The sequence below is a fragment of the Achroia grisella genome, unplaced genomic scaffold, assembly GCF_030625045.1.
Source record: "Achroia grisella isolate CSIRO2021 unplaced genomic scaffold, CSIRO_AGI_Agris_v1 utg1186, whole genome shotgun sequence".
Classification (NCBI taxonomy): Eukaryota; Metazoa; Arthropoda; class Insecta; order Lepidoptera; family Pyralidae; genus Achroia; species Achroia grisella.
The window spans coordinates 377,077-393,304 of NW_026712592.1; the positions used below are offsets into that span (position 1 = coordinate 377,077).

The following is a 16,228-nucleotide window of genomic DNA, read 5'->3' on the forward strand; positions in this document are numbered from 1 at the left end:
TTGTGATTGTTTGGAACCAGAAAATGATGCTTTTAGAGCGAAAAAGTCCGCTTTTATGTTAGGAACGTGGCATGAATTGTACAAACTTTAGTTATTGTAATATGTTTTACGAGGTTAACTTTAAACTCAGTTCTATTTAGTTACCATCTAGTGTGAGCTTTTGGAAACTTTATTTATTATTTTTTTATTTTTCTTCCAGTTGCCTGTTGCATATATAAAGAAGTTTAGTAGTATATTGACGGGGTAACAATACAATATATCATCACTTTCTTTCAATCCTAAGTATTCTTAATGTCAACAAGAGATCAATATTAAAAGGAACAACTCGATGGTGCAATAAAATAAAAATAAAGATAAATTAAACTCTATGTCAAAGCAGCCTGGCCGACATGATGATAATAACCTAAATTGTTATTGTAACTAATAATTGTAATGAATATTCGTGATAACAAACATGACGACCGTAATACTCACACAGTAAATATTCAAACTAAACAATTTATTATTATAGATATTACTACCATCACTGACTACTGTTCAGTAGATTTATTTATTTGAATTAACTTATAAAATAACACTACAATCAGTATTTCACATGGAGTAACTACTTTAAATCCTATGTTACGTTTCTTTGAATTTAAATAAAAATACCTAATACATTTTCAGAAATGCGACACCTGCACCTTTCCGGACAACGTTTTCCACATTACACGTCCTTGTGATAATCGTTAAAGTAAAATATTTACCTATATCCTATATTGGGTTTGTGCTTAGCTGCCCCTCCGCCTTTGTACGTGCCGCCGCCGAGCGCCCTCTCTTCCCCGAAGCGTGGATACTCGCTGTGCACGCCGACGAGCGCGACGCCCGCTTCTTCCGTAGCAGCGTCCCTCCCGCCCCCGGAGTACGCCTTCATCGCGCCGGGAATCGACAGTGTCGACACCGGCTTGCGCAGCTGGAATACATATAAATGTCACGTTAGTTTCCATTTTTACGACTTTGTGCTCGGGTCTGAATGGACTGCTGCCGTTGCAACACGTTGGCCTTTAAGATTTCCGAATGCTGAACTATACTGATCCTGTGTGCACACAGTGATATGTGCACAAATATGTTATATCATTAAATACATTATTAATAGTAACAATACATATATTTTTAATCTAGTCCTTAATAACATTTAGAGCGTACCCACAATATACACAATAATCATTTCATTAAAAAAAATATTAACCTTTCGTCAAAACTATTTTATTGTAATAATTTCTTATGTATAAACTTTGGAGCTCCTGCTTGAAAATTCGAATAAAAAAATTAATAACAAAAATACAAGGGTTTCCTACCTACCTACCTACATTACTTGATGTAACGGATCTTACGCTAATTTAACAATGAAAAAAAGTAAAAAATGTTTATTTCTTTAAAAAACAATTCGGTTACAATAACATACTGTGACCTAGTAAGAATAAAAATGCCTGTGTCAGTGTCATATTTATAATTACTTCTATAGTATAATATATAGGATATAATATACTATCCAGTTATAACTAGTGATATAGTACTCTGACTAGATAATAAATTATTATAGATTATTTATTGGACCACGGCTCATTCCAAAGTGATGTTGGCATATCTGATGCGAGGCGGAAATTAAATGCTGCATCTAGGTTTAGTTAAAGGATAATTGGTCCAGCCAAATTCGACTTGGTCCACAAAGTTGGAGAGCGAGAAGCACAACATCTGATTATGTAAATGGTTCATTAGTTTTTGAATGCAGATGCATCAAAATCGTGGTCAACGGTAGTTGATCTAATACGGATGTTAACGATGGCGTCTGTTGACTGGCAGTTTCAGACAGTGCGTTTTTTAGTCAGTCCTGCTGAGGTTTTCTTTAGATACGTTGGCGGCATGGCGTTTTTCAAGAAAAGTACATATATTCATGTTTGTTAAGGGTCTGCAGCGCGCACGTATTTCCCTGGTGTTGCAGGCGTCCATACGCTACGCTAACCGTTTACCATCAGTCATCATATAGATATCATGTTTGATTGCCGCCAATGAAAACTCGCTAGTGGTTCCATCACCAGCATTAGTTAAAAATTGGTTAAATCTGTTAAAAATGATAAACTCTGTTAAATTAATATTTAAAGTTAAATAATATTAATATGCGAAAGTTCTCTGTCTGGCGAAAACTGATGAACACACGTTAATGAAATTCAGCATGAAGTATGTAGATTGCATCAGATGGACGGATATTGGATATATAATTTATCTTAAAAAAAAAAACCGACGAAGTGTCAGACAGAAGAACAACAACTCTTTCATATTCTATTAAAGTCCAATGAGTGAATTGTGAGATAGTGATAATGCCTCTGATTTTATCATCTGGTGTTATTTCCATATTTAGTTTAAGTGATTTTATCATAAGTATGTGAAATAAATTGAATATACATTTGTTATGTAGATCCGCTTTGTAGAATGAAAATTGATCAATTAAACTCGACTGCTGAGCATAAATTAATTGTTCGGCAAAATGCCAGGAAATCCTTCGAAATTGTCTATGGCAGTACATATACATATATCAGTAATACTGCACTGTTATTATGCTGTCTGTTGAAATAGAGATGTTTCGTGATTTCCGTAATGCAGTGGTAAATATTCTGTTTTACTTTCAGGCTCCATTCTCTATTCTGGCTATATAAAAAAATAAGTTTACATTAATTAAGAAATTAAACAATACGTATCTTATCTGGAGGTCTAAGCAATGGTATTCTATAAATAAAGGCATTCTGATTTAGTTTTAATTGAGATTTGTTAGTAAACTACAAGTTGTTTCATGTAAAAATATTCTGCACATACATATTATGTAGATAATTGCAAGAACAATACTGATTTATTTATTACTCTACACTGACCATAATAAACTCGTCACAGATTTACAAAAGGAAGAGGGTTGACAAATTTGTCTGTCATAACCTCTACCCGCAAAACCGCCAGTTCATTTATCAATGCGCACGGCGCGGGACTTGCTACTACTTTGGATTAATATCCTATTCTTAGGAGTTAATACGTTAAATTTATTTATTTGTGTCGGCATATAAACTAAAAAAGACATATGGTTATTGTCTAATAAAATGGTACATATCCAACACTTATCTTAAAAATAATGTTGTTTTTCTCTCTATGATATTAATGTAGTAAATGTGGTAATAGTGCCTATTTTGTTCTGTTTTGTTATATCTTAGCGCCTTAACGACTTAAACAATTATCTCGAATCGTGATACACACGCACAATAGTAGACGCTCTCAGTATATTGGAATTGAGAACGATACTTGGTAAGTATACTGTTATCCCGTCCTGGACAACTAATAAAAATATGACTATCGTAATATTCTCCCTTGTTATAATTTTAATATAGTTTTACTTAATTCAAGTCAACTTACGATCAATATATTTGAAACCGCATGAGTAACCTAGACCACCACGTACTTTATATACATAAAAATAAGTAATGTTGTACTATAATATCATACAAAAAATGTACGAGTCATACATAACAAAAGACTGCGTAAACAGGGTTGGAAATAATTCCGGCTTTCGTCCTTGGGTCATTGACATAACTAATATTGTGGTAAACAAACGGATTAAGTAAGCATACTTTATAAGTTATTACTTATTATAAATAAGAAAAATGTACATTCATATGTAGATTTTCAGGTAATATATTTATTTTATTTCTTCATTATATATGCATAGTATGCTTCTCAATATATTTACGAAAATATCATGTATGACAATTTCAAAAAAGGTAGCAATTACAACGATAAAAGCTTACATACTAAAAACAAACTAGTTTTACCAAATTGGCATTTAACTAAAGTTAGTAATTCGTTCTATGGGAATTGCGTAAGGTTTTACAACAAACTGCCGACTGAGTCTGTAAAACACACTAAATCTGTAAGAAAAGGGATTCTAATGTTGTATAAAACACTTTCTTTGGAAAAAGCACATTACAAAATTGAAAATTTATAAAGGATAATAATATTTTCAATATTTCTTCAAAATCTTAAAATTTCTAGTGCTGACAATAAATAATATATAAATATTCTGAATTACAGTCAAGTCATATTTCCGGCACACACTCGTTATAAAAAAAAATACGAGAATAGCTGACATTTCGACGTTGAAATTAATGCAAATTGAAATCAGATAGGTGATCTGAATTTCAATGACAATGATTCACTTTTCCAATAACAATTATAAACAAAAGCCAATATTACAATCACACTTAAATTAAATGTAAGTGTTAAATAATTCTGAAGAGAGACGATAGTCTATATGGATATAGACTATAAGTTTTATTTTAAGAACTCATATTACTTTTTTATTTTTTTTCTATGCTACATTATTAAACTATTATTTACCATATACGTATTACGTATTATTGTACAATTATAGGCTAAAGCTATAACACAAAAAGTTACAATCCTATAGAAAACGTTTCGAAGAACATCTCTTGGGAAAATCTCGGCAGAAAACATGTACCACTTTAAGTCGCAATGAAGTTTGAGGTTGAAATCGTTTACTATGAAGTTATTGTTAATCTCTGTTAAAGCCACCCTCTATTCGGATGCTCCTAAAATCTATGATCATAGTCTTGAAACTAGCTGTCAGTGAGACTTAGTGTGTCAGTAAATTCAAATTTTAGTTTAAATCCTTAGTGACAGCAAAAAGTTTCAGCAAACTAAATTAATCTAAGAGACAGCTATAAGCTTGTCCCCTGATATGTTGGATTTAATTTGAATATTTCAACTAAAAGCCCAAAAATTAAGACGTACTTGTTACTTACAGTAATAATATGTGACATAATAGGTAACACTTATCTAACTACATAACCTGGAATGACAATAATAAACTTGAATTTAAAGATTGAATAATTTTAAATTATATATTACGTTATAAAAAAAAACACAAAATTACTATTAATACGAACTATCCCTCAAAAATTATTTGCTTCAGAATGTATGTAGAATACTAACCTATATACAAGCTAATAATTGTAAGAATTATAGTTTAGCCTTAAACCACAGGTATATAAAATAAATATACAAATTATTATGCGATATTCCAAATTGATCATCGCAATTGCTTAAGTTTTATATCATACTCGTAGACGTATAAAAATCAGCAAAATCAAGTGATCCGTCTGTAACGACCTCATTTCGATAAAGTATCGGCTCAGAAACTCGATACTGGAAGCCCATTCGCATTGTACTCCTTACATTGTTCTAAAAGAATCGCTCTTTTGTCCTTCGTGAAAAGAAAAATATTTTTGATACATTCATCTATCATACGGTGAATAGCGTTGCTTGTAGATTTTTTATAAAATATCATAAATAATAATGTAACATGTTGTTTTGTTCTACAAATATATAATTTTAAAATCAAATTAGCTAATTGTATTATAGTACACCTATTTCAAAATGGAAACCTATTGAAATAAATGACACAGCTTTTTAGATGATAATGTGGTTAAGATTATATAAAACAAATTAAAACATATTATTGGTGACGATAATATTCTACTATTTGTTTATATATGTTTAATTAGAATTAATTTTTATAACATTCCTATATTTTGAATCGACTTCATTTCGATTGTTAGTCATTTGTCACTTGCATATAGACATTTATAATCATCAATAATTTTTTTGTAAATACGAAAAATAGTAAGTGATTTTTTTTATATAGTTTATTTATAATCCATAGCAATAACCCACTTTCTCGATTAAGACAGGTTTCCCCAAAGGCGGAAAAAAAACTGACGAATCCTGAATAAGAGTTCGTAATGGTCAGTTAGGATTAGTGATATATGGTTCTTGAATTTACTTGTTATATAGGAATAAATATACAATTGAATAGTCGTGTTTCTCTAGAGAATAGATACTAAAAACGATTAATGACAGTGCCTTTTCATGAGTGAACGAATCATAATAAAAGACGTGAAAATAAATTGTATAGCGAGATGGACATAGGCTAAGGCTTTTTAATAAAGTAGACGAAGTCGCAGGTAACATCTAGTCCATCATGTCTTTAATGTAGCAACTGATTTACTTGAATTTTTAAACTAGACACTCTGAAATTAGTTCGTAGTAGATATTCGATGCGTAAAAAAAGTATTGAATGACAAACAAAAATCAGTTTTGCTGTATCGGCTTACAATCACTAATTAGCAAGGCATTGTTTAACAAGAATTCGCCAACTATAGCTCGATCCGATAAGTCGACTTGATTTTCGGTTAAAAGTCTAGCTAATTTATAGGCATTGGTATCCTATCTACTGAGCCCGTGAATGGATGGGTATATCAGATAAGTAACACTTAATCATAATCTTTGTTTATTAGGCTAGTTATTACTAGTATTTTAACATAAAATTATGATTTTTTTCTTGTTCTACTTTGTTCTAATAAAATGTATAAAATAAAATAATTTCACGATATGAATTGAACAAAGTCTTTTTTATACAAACTAATTTATATAAGTTTAATTTTTGAAGTGATATAAAAAAGGAACCGGTTTTCTATTCTATGGTACTATTACATAATATAGCTTTATGTTAAGAGATATCTGTGTTCACTCTGTGTGTGTAATTACACAGATTTATAAATATACTCATATAATCAAATTATAACTGATCGTGCATGAAAGAAGAAAAATGCATATAAGAGAAATATCATTGTAAAACGACGTTCAACTTAACAGAAACCGTAACTATGATTATTAGAATTTTCATCAGTTATTGTAAGCGTTTGCGCGCGGTAATATAATTAAATGGCATAACAGATTTAGGTGTGGTTTTCTGCAATGTATTGTAATTTATAAGTTTCAATTTCAAGTCCACACATATAGTATTATGTAATATTTATTTTCTAATATGAAGTTGCGAGGAAATACAGTATGTGAGATATTTTGTCTCTTAAATTATAAAAAATAATGTGATTATTTATTTACTACAATGCAATTTTTTGTGACTATCATTGCATAAAAATATTTCCTTTTGTTAAAACTTGCATAATTTTGTTATAAATATTAGTACAAATAAAAGTACAGTTAATTCACGAAATTTAATCAAGACAGCTTATAATTAAATTTTATGAATATGTTATGATTTCAAATTTAATACATATTGTATTGTCCGACAATCGCAATAGTTTTTACCTTATTGTACTTTTGGTACCTGAGTAAAGTCGGGAATTTCAAGACCTATACAAATTAAAAAAAAAACACCATTTACCCTATGTCTTCGACTCCTGAACTAACGAAAGTAGGAGCCCATCGAAGGTCGTGGTAATAGAAGGTACGTTCATGCATTATATTTAGAAGATAGTTAACAAGCTAGAACTTGTGTTAAAAAATTCATAGTTCATGTACATGTCATTCGGAACTGTTGTATAACGATTTCTATAACGAAAAATACATATTTATTGTATGCTAATGTAATGTTTCGGATAAGGAATAAATTAATTTAATTAAAGCATAAGTAAAAGGAAATTATTTTATGTTTTAATGTTTTCAATACAATAGCTACGAAAGCTACTCCTAAGTATTAAAGTAATTGTTTCAATATGTGTCTAGTCTTTGTGATTAATTCAATTCGATGATTAGTAACTAGCAAACGAATAAATAGATATACTATTAGATTTATAGAAAAGACCATAAATACAATGCACATCAGGAATAAAATTATACATTTCTTTATCGGCTCACATTTCAATAACAGGTTTAAAATTAAAATGAATAATACAAATGAACAGAACTAGACTAATTAAGTTAGATAAAAGAAGTACAAAACGTATATAAATACAGTAGACACAGTTAATATTTAATGACAAAACATTAAGGGTTAAATGTGAAAGTGTGTTTGTTTGTTACCTTTGTTTACCTTAACGGCTTAACTAATAATGAAATTTAGAGCCACCGCAGACCACAAACTTCTGTCGACTGATAGTTTAGTTGACTTTATGAAAACGTAATAATAACCGAAATAAATCGTTCTGATTGCGCATTTCCATATATTTATTATAATTTAGAACTGATGCTTAAGTAAACCAAAGTGTCTGTGTGGCCCAACCTCAATGCATTAGCGATTTTCTGATAAACCCTTTACGTCCAATAATCACGGGTTCAATTCATTCAAATATTTGTACTCATGAGTACTATTATTTTGTATTCTGGCTGTCTGGCTGTTTTTTATGTATAGTATTCATATATTAAAAAACAATGTATTGAAGTATTTCCATTTGTTTAATTACTATTCTACAAGATCTGCTTAGTTTAGGATTAGATAGCTCTGTGTTATTTTTCCTGAGATGTTATTATTGTTACTATTACTAATTCATAAAAAAATAATCTTAAAAGTTATATATAATTTTTGTTTTATTTATTATTTACCTGACTGTTACGGGCATATTTATTTCAGAAATAAATTATTAACCCTAGCATTCACATTTACATTTTATTACATTACTTCTAGGTTGTATATTTTAGGTATAAATAAAGTTTATAAAACTGTTTATTACCTTTTAATACATTATAAATAAGTAGCTAATTTAGTTGAAGTTAATTTTCAATTTAATTTTACTTGAACATTTAAATACTTATTCCATTGTGAGTCGTTGAAGGTTTCGTATCAATTTCTTTAAACAAGCACATGATTTAAAAGTCTTCGAGATACTTCGTATGTTAAAACCGAAACTCCAAGTTTAAATACCTACCCAATATATGTTTCCAACAAAGAGTTACATGAAACTTGATGAAGTATCAGTATTACTCTAATTATGTGGAGATAATTATGGAATGATAATGATGGTGAAAGTTACGTGTTAGTAATTACAATGTTATATACATAACTTTATAAAATATACATCTTTAGAACTGTTATCTCTATATACTACTATACTATTATATTAGAGAAGTAGAACGCATTGTAAACAACTGTTTATTGTTGGTGATTCTCAGTTGAGTCACCGGAGAGTATCTGTCAGATTGAAACTCGTGACTTAGAAACCTCAGAGGTACTTTTTTTTTGTTATATAATCAGAATAGGAAACATGCTGACAGCTCACCTGATTGGAAGCGGTATTGTAATGTCACCTATGTATATATATATATATATATATATATGTTGAAAACAGTACATATAATACCGTTATTCTATAATTTGACTGCCTAATCTACATACATAAAATAACACACTTTACAAAGTTACTTGACGGCTATAATTTCACTGCTTAAAAACTTAATATTTTGTTTTAAAATAATTAAAAACATCTTATTTTATTCAAATAAAATAATTTAGATTTAGTGCCTTGCCGTAAATCCTTTGTTATGTATATTCAACTTCAAATAGCTTTATCTACAATGGTTTACTGGGATTAATGAGTTTTAGTGTAAATACATAACATACATTGTTGGTATTTATGTTACGAAACAAGGTAGATAAAACATCTATAGTAATATAAATATATGCTTGTTTTGTAATCCACTGAGCGACTTATGTAAAACTCTCGCAATTGCGTTCCTTAATTTTATTATTATTATTATGGATAGACTTGCAATGGTGCGGGTACAGCAATGGGTACTTGCGCTGCTGAGGCAATAGTATAGGATAGTAGGAGGATTAAGATGACGTCAGGGCTATCAGCCTCTAATGGCGAAAGACTAGGAATCACGTTGGTTTCCAGTAAAGACGAGGTAATAATAGACCTGGTTGTCTTTATTACTAACTATCCCCTCTCCTGATTTATTATTATTTAAAATATGATTACAAATATAGAAATCGTTAAAATAGCTTTAATAGAACTGCTATATCTATCTGCTATGGAAATCGATTTAATCACAGTTGGTTAATGTATTTTCTTTCGTATAACCGACGATTGTTTGAGCTAACGTAAAGTTTCTGCCTAGGCAAATATACTGCAATATATACTTGAACTAACAGTTGTTTGCTCTTATATACCATGTCTCTATAAACCATGAAAAATACACATGAAATTCTCAATAATGTGACTGCGACAAAGGATGTAAGTTTACATATCCAGTGCACGTAACTCATCCGTCAAGTTGGCCTTGGTGAGAAACTGGTTGCCAACCACCGTAGCATTTCCACCTACAGTGTTGCAAACAAGGTTACAAAATTGACTCACGTAGTGTGTAGTTGGCACGAAGCACTTTTTTTTAAATGAAGTAATCTTTCCCTATCTGAATTTTGTTTTTAATCCATACCGACGATGTACCTTTATGTGTACCTTCGCAAGTATCTTCATTATTTTTCATACTGCACAGATCCTCCGTCGGCCCGTCCTCGTGATATAATGTATATCATTAAGATCTGTTTGAAAAGTAAAAGGTAAGAGCCAGATAGATATACTTTCGCATTTATAATTTTAATTTAGATGAGATGATATTGTTGGACTACCTGTTCAGCCAAGTACCTTTGATTGCGATTACGGGTTCAATCCCACATACAATATAAATATTTATACTCATAAATACCACGATTGTAATTAATTACAATATTATATTTATAATTACATTTATTGACATGGGCGCTTTTCTATAAATATTATTTAAACATTTAAACAATATATTTAAGTACTAATACCCGTTATCTAGAGTACAAAGGGGCTCGATGGCACTATGTCTTGTTCCTGATTATTTATTTATTTCATTTGGTTTGTTAATGTTACTACAGTTTATGTACTACGTATACATAAGTTCGAACATCGGAAAGGTTGCGCGTTTATCACCGTTCACCTGCTACAATATATGGATAAGGTAAAAAAAAAATAAATTTGTTTCGTGATTGGATATTGTTCCGTCTATCTATACGAAAGTACGGCTATTGTGACTGACTTTCGTGCTAACAATTATTTCGATACTTATACTTAATCAATTATCTTTGTGTATATATATTCTTCTGCGAAGAATACATATACACAACAATTTCATAACAATAAACAATAGAGTAGTTTCGTTGTGAGTACTTTTATAATATATTTAACGGTTTTGTCTACTCTTTCCTTCCCGCCTTGCTATATTAATTCATATATGCATATTCCATTTTTTTTTTCGTTTATAGGTAGAAGTATAAACATATATTTATATAAAAATATACTAAGTAGTATGCTATTTTAAATTGTTCTAGCTCAGATTTATATGAGAACTGAATCCATTTTGAATAGTTTTGATAAATCCTGTTTATATTGTTATAAATGAATCACAATATTATCCTATTATATTAACTGTAGTATAGTAAATGTATAAATACATTGCATATTTCTGTTTTTACAAGACATATGATTTTCATTATGACAAAAATAATTACTACTATTTCTTTACCATTACCATCTAACTACAGCATCATTTAATTAAAAAAAAGTATAATGATATAAAGAAATAATAATTTCAAAATAACGTAATCCCTCATTTTAGACTGTTTATAAACTAACATAAATCTAATATTTTTTATTAAAATGCATAACAATACATTGGTACCGTCATTTTACGCTGCCCCAGAAAATCCACACCATAAATTTCAAATAGAGCCGTACTCCTGAAACATTTTACTTCATACATCACCTATATTCAAGATTTACTGCCATTTACTGAGCAAATATGTCTACGATGTTATAAATATATATGTAAACAGCATAAACAGTTTGGCATTATTGTGTATTATCTCAGGCTATCTATACATATATAAGAATGCCATAATATTTGCTTAGTACACCATTTATTTCATATATAACTTCTGACTTCATCTGAATCAACACATTAATAATCTTAAAGGTTGAGTTTTCTCTCTCCTAAAAACTAAGTTGCCAAATTTCATGATGTTATGCCTAGCATATTTTTCTTATTCCTGCCATGAAATAGCAATGCATTCGTGGTTATAATAATGTAATATATCTCTGTCACAGGAAACATAAAGTTAGTCGTCAGTGGCGACATATGGGGGATGCGTATGACGTCATAGTAATTATTACAACTGTCATTACCATAAAATCTATACATGGTATAAGCTCATGGCTATAAGAGTTTATTTCTTATCAGGTGGGATGTGCTATTTTAAGTAATGCACTAACATTTCTGATTTTGCATGTATATTATGGACATAAGTATTTAGTTATAATTTCAAACAGGATATACTTTTTTAAATATTTACTACATACCAATAACACCGTTTATTATACAACATACATAGTGTTTATTGAAATATAGTGATAAAAACCACTTACAAATAGTTTTCTTTTGCTGCCGCCTATTTGGAATGCAGATTCGGACAAAAAGAATTTGGATGTAATTCGCCCCTTACTTTATTAAACCAAATGTTACATAACTTCTCACTATTATGATTATGTGTGAATAATTACAACGAAATAGCATAAAATCAAAATTAAAAGGGTTAAAATATTAAAGTAACATATGTAAACTAAGATGGTCTTCGATCGACGATATCGGTCATAATCAGAGCAGAGAAGTTGTTATAAGATTATACATTATTCAATGAAAAATACTTAATTTTCCGTATTACTTGTTAAGTAATACGGAAAATGAACAGCAGAAAATGAGTTTGTATTGTTCAAAATTGATAAATTTGAACGAGGAAAAATAACAAGTTTTAACGACTTGTCAACAGCAGTCATTCTGTTTCTCTTTGTTTGTTTTATATTAGAATATTCCGTAATTTCAATCGTGTGCATCTAAATTTATATTTATGTATCCATTTTTAAGTTTAATATTATAGATTGCCTGTTACATTTACATACTGGAAGTGGAAATTATATGGTTAGTGGTCTGAAAACAATTACTTTCACTTTATTAGTTAGTTTTGTTAAATAGCACAGATAATATAATATTACATAGTGATAGTGATAATTAAATTATTTATTGTTCAATATTTCATTGCTAAATACATAAAAATTAGAGATCTAGTTTTGCGTATCCGTATATAATAAAATATAATAATATTATAAATGTGGAAGTTTGTGAGTATGGATGAATTTTTGTTACTCTTTCACGCAATAACTACTGAATGGGTTTTAATAAAACTATACTATGCTTATACAAAATAGCATGTAGACTACTAAATTACACGGGGGTGCAATATCGGACACAGCTAGTATATACATATGGGCTAAATAGTTTAATAATAATGTGTCTTTGAAATTGAAATAACACGTTAAAGAATCTGTCAAGTGTGTGCAGGTAGAGGTGAGGTACCGGAGATTACCCTTCATGTACCTAAACGAAACTTGAGAAAGTTGGATCTATTTTTAATATTAGTTTAGATATTTATAAACCTTGTTTAGAAATCATGTTTATAAATGTCTTTTTTTTTAATTCACAACAAATAAATCTGTCATAGAAATAATAAAATATTACTGGGTATTCTGTTCGAATTAATAATGCCATGTATTTTTTTATGACCATATATACCATAGCATTGCTATGGTAATCCATCGAATAATTTACAAGTTTAAAATTCTGGTATTTTAAAATATTGACATATAGGCACATGCATTTTGATATATTTGTGTATTTAACGTATTATATTATTTGTGAATTAAATAATGTTTGATAATAATAATAAAATTAAAAATAGGTAGATACCATTTTTGTATTTATCGTTTTACTTTTTACTAGTTCAAGTTATTTATAATTATTTTTTTAAAATAAATACAGCTATTATTATCACTAGGTACATAAAAATTCAATATAAAAATAACACGAAAAATTAATATGCAAAAATACATCGAAAATATTGTTTTGAACTACACAATCTTCACAATTTCTCCTACAATTATTTTTGCTTCCTCTGAAGCCACTTCGTGCGTAACAAAATTTACGTATCTAATAAACCTTTAGTAGAAAGGCAAAAAGTTTTGGGATGATGAGGGACATTATAATCTAGACAGCTTGCCCATACATTTATGAGCAAGCAAGTATTAGATGAACTCCAACTATGTTTTGATAAAAAACATGCGTAGAATGTTCTACCTATTTACATGCCTAATTTAGTTCAAAATGGAAGTGAATATAATGTATTTACACTTATATTAAAAAAACTTTTTGTACTGTAACTGTATTTCGGGAACAAATAGATTATCTTTTATCTCAAGTAATAATCTAGAAGATGTTCAAATAGGGCTGGAATCTGTGTGCGGACGAAATAGCGCATAACAGCAAGTTAGAACCAGAAGGTGTCATAATTAATTTGAGAAATTCTACTTTTCGTAGTCAAAAAGCGATAGATTTATAAGTAATAGATTATATACATATACGATAATTACATTTTAGTGCCATTGAGCAGAAATGTGTCCACTTATGTATTTAAATTACAGGAATAGTTCTAATTTATAATGGGACATATATGTAAATTGACAACATCGTAATTCTCAAAAATGAAAAATATAGTACAATCTGTGAATCATATGATACATATGCATCGTGCACGGTTGTAGGTGACGTGAGGTGATTAATGGAAAGTGGGTTCCGTTATATAATGTAGTGAGTCGAGTGGAACCCTATATTCGTTGTCACTTCTTAAAATATGAAAGTGAAATGTTGTAGGTACATTCGGTGATATTTGAAATTATTTTTTACGTCACTGAAATTTACGTTTCATTTCTTGGGTAGGTTGGAAAATATAATAATAGATATATTTGGCACTAGGGAGTACACTATCTAATATTAAGAACGATTTATTATTATGAACTCTGTTAGAAAGTTCTCGTACCTCTTTTTGGTAAATAAGTATATATACCTCACATATATAAACTACAAAAAAACAGATGACTTAAATAGTAACTAGCAAGACATATTTTCTTACTGAGATTGTAATTCTATAGATCGAAAAGAGTATAACATATCTTATCTTATTGACGGTCACGGTGGTCTAGCGATTTAATACACCGCCTTACTTCCGATGATCATGGGTTTAATTCCTCAGACGGTACCAATAATAAAAAAAATATCCGTGTATGTAATTATATCAGTTTTCTAGTACCTTCCCATAAAAAAAGTTTTGCTTAACTTGAGACTAGATGGCGCTGTGTGAATTGTCTTGGGATTTTTATCATTATTATCATAATTGTTGTGAATTTATGCCATAACAAATTTTCAATCATGAGCTATGAAAACGTAACCCTTAAATTCAATCTCATTAATCTATACCTACGTATTTTTACTGAAAGAATGTTTCCCGTGATTACCGCTTATAGACAGACTGTATACAGAAAACAGACACGGTGAAGTAGTATGCTTTATATAGTATATTTATATTATGTTAGCGTTAAATATAATATAGTAACCCATTATACTACAATAATGTGTAAATAGTATTATTTTCTAGTAAAGTAACGATGTAATGGTTAAAAGAGAGAAATTGAAAATCTTTAATACAAATTAAATAAAATTATGCGTAAAGTAATAAATTATGTGGAAAATACTATAACATTTCTTATCTTTTTGGGTTAATATTAGATTTTCGGTGCCGCTGAACTTGAAATTCGGAAAGTAATCAAACTCCCCTAGCGGACCAGTAAGTTATTGTAAAAGTTTAGCCTTTTTAATTTCTTTTAAAGTATTCGAAAATTTTACCGGGCTACCTTTTCGAATGGTTTCACAGTTAGAGGATACTTGTCTTTTCAGCCAGTAAATATAATGAAAAAGTACACACTAATTATACTATATTACTATTTAATTGAAGTATCTGTATAAAACAAATACCAATAAAATCTAAGTCTTAAATTTTAATAACCATTATTAATTAGTGTTAACATTTAATGTTAGCTTTTTTGCAACTCTTCTCTATCAATATTTTACTTATTTCTTACATAAACTAACTAACATAAAAATTAGATACTTACCTAATTTTTATAATATCGTGGTTCAGTCTGATGACTACAGTGATTGGCTCGATCCTTTGAAATGAGAATTCAAGATTGATCTTCCAACAGTGTTTTCATCCAGAGCATATCTGAATGTATATTTTTGATACCATCTGATAAACGTGGTTCAATTCAGAAAACCTTTCCATAATTTCGTATAAATTCCCAATTTTTTCTGAATGGGTTATCTAAAGGAAACACCATATTTGCAACAAAGAAGCGTTTGCAAGCCAGGAAAATAGTGTGGCGTTTTACGAGTGGTCATAATTTAAAGATAGATGGAC

General features: G+C 29.5%; 1 protein-coding gene across 5 annotated transcripts in view; it reads right to left on the minus strand.

Moving 5' to 3' along the window:
- LOC131853563 (small conductance calcium-activated potassium channel protein) overlaps nucleotides 1-16,228 on the minus strand; it is a 188,505-nt gene that overhangs the window by 22,877 nt on the left and 149,400 nt on the right. For all 5 annotated transcript variants that reach the window (XM_059204513.1, XM_059204488.1, XM_059204505.1 and 2 more), the window contains one exon: nucleotides 747-952. In XM_059204513.1, the coding sequence (XP_059060496.1) occupies nucleotides 747-952 (206 nt within the window). The remainder of the gene's footprint in view (nucleotides 1-746; nucleotides 953-16,228) is intronic.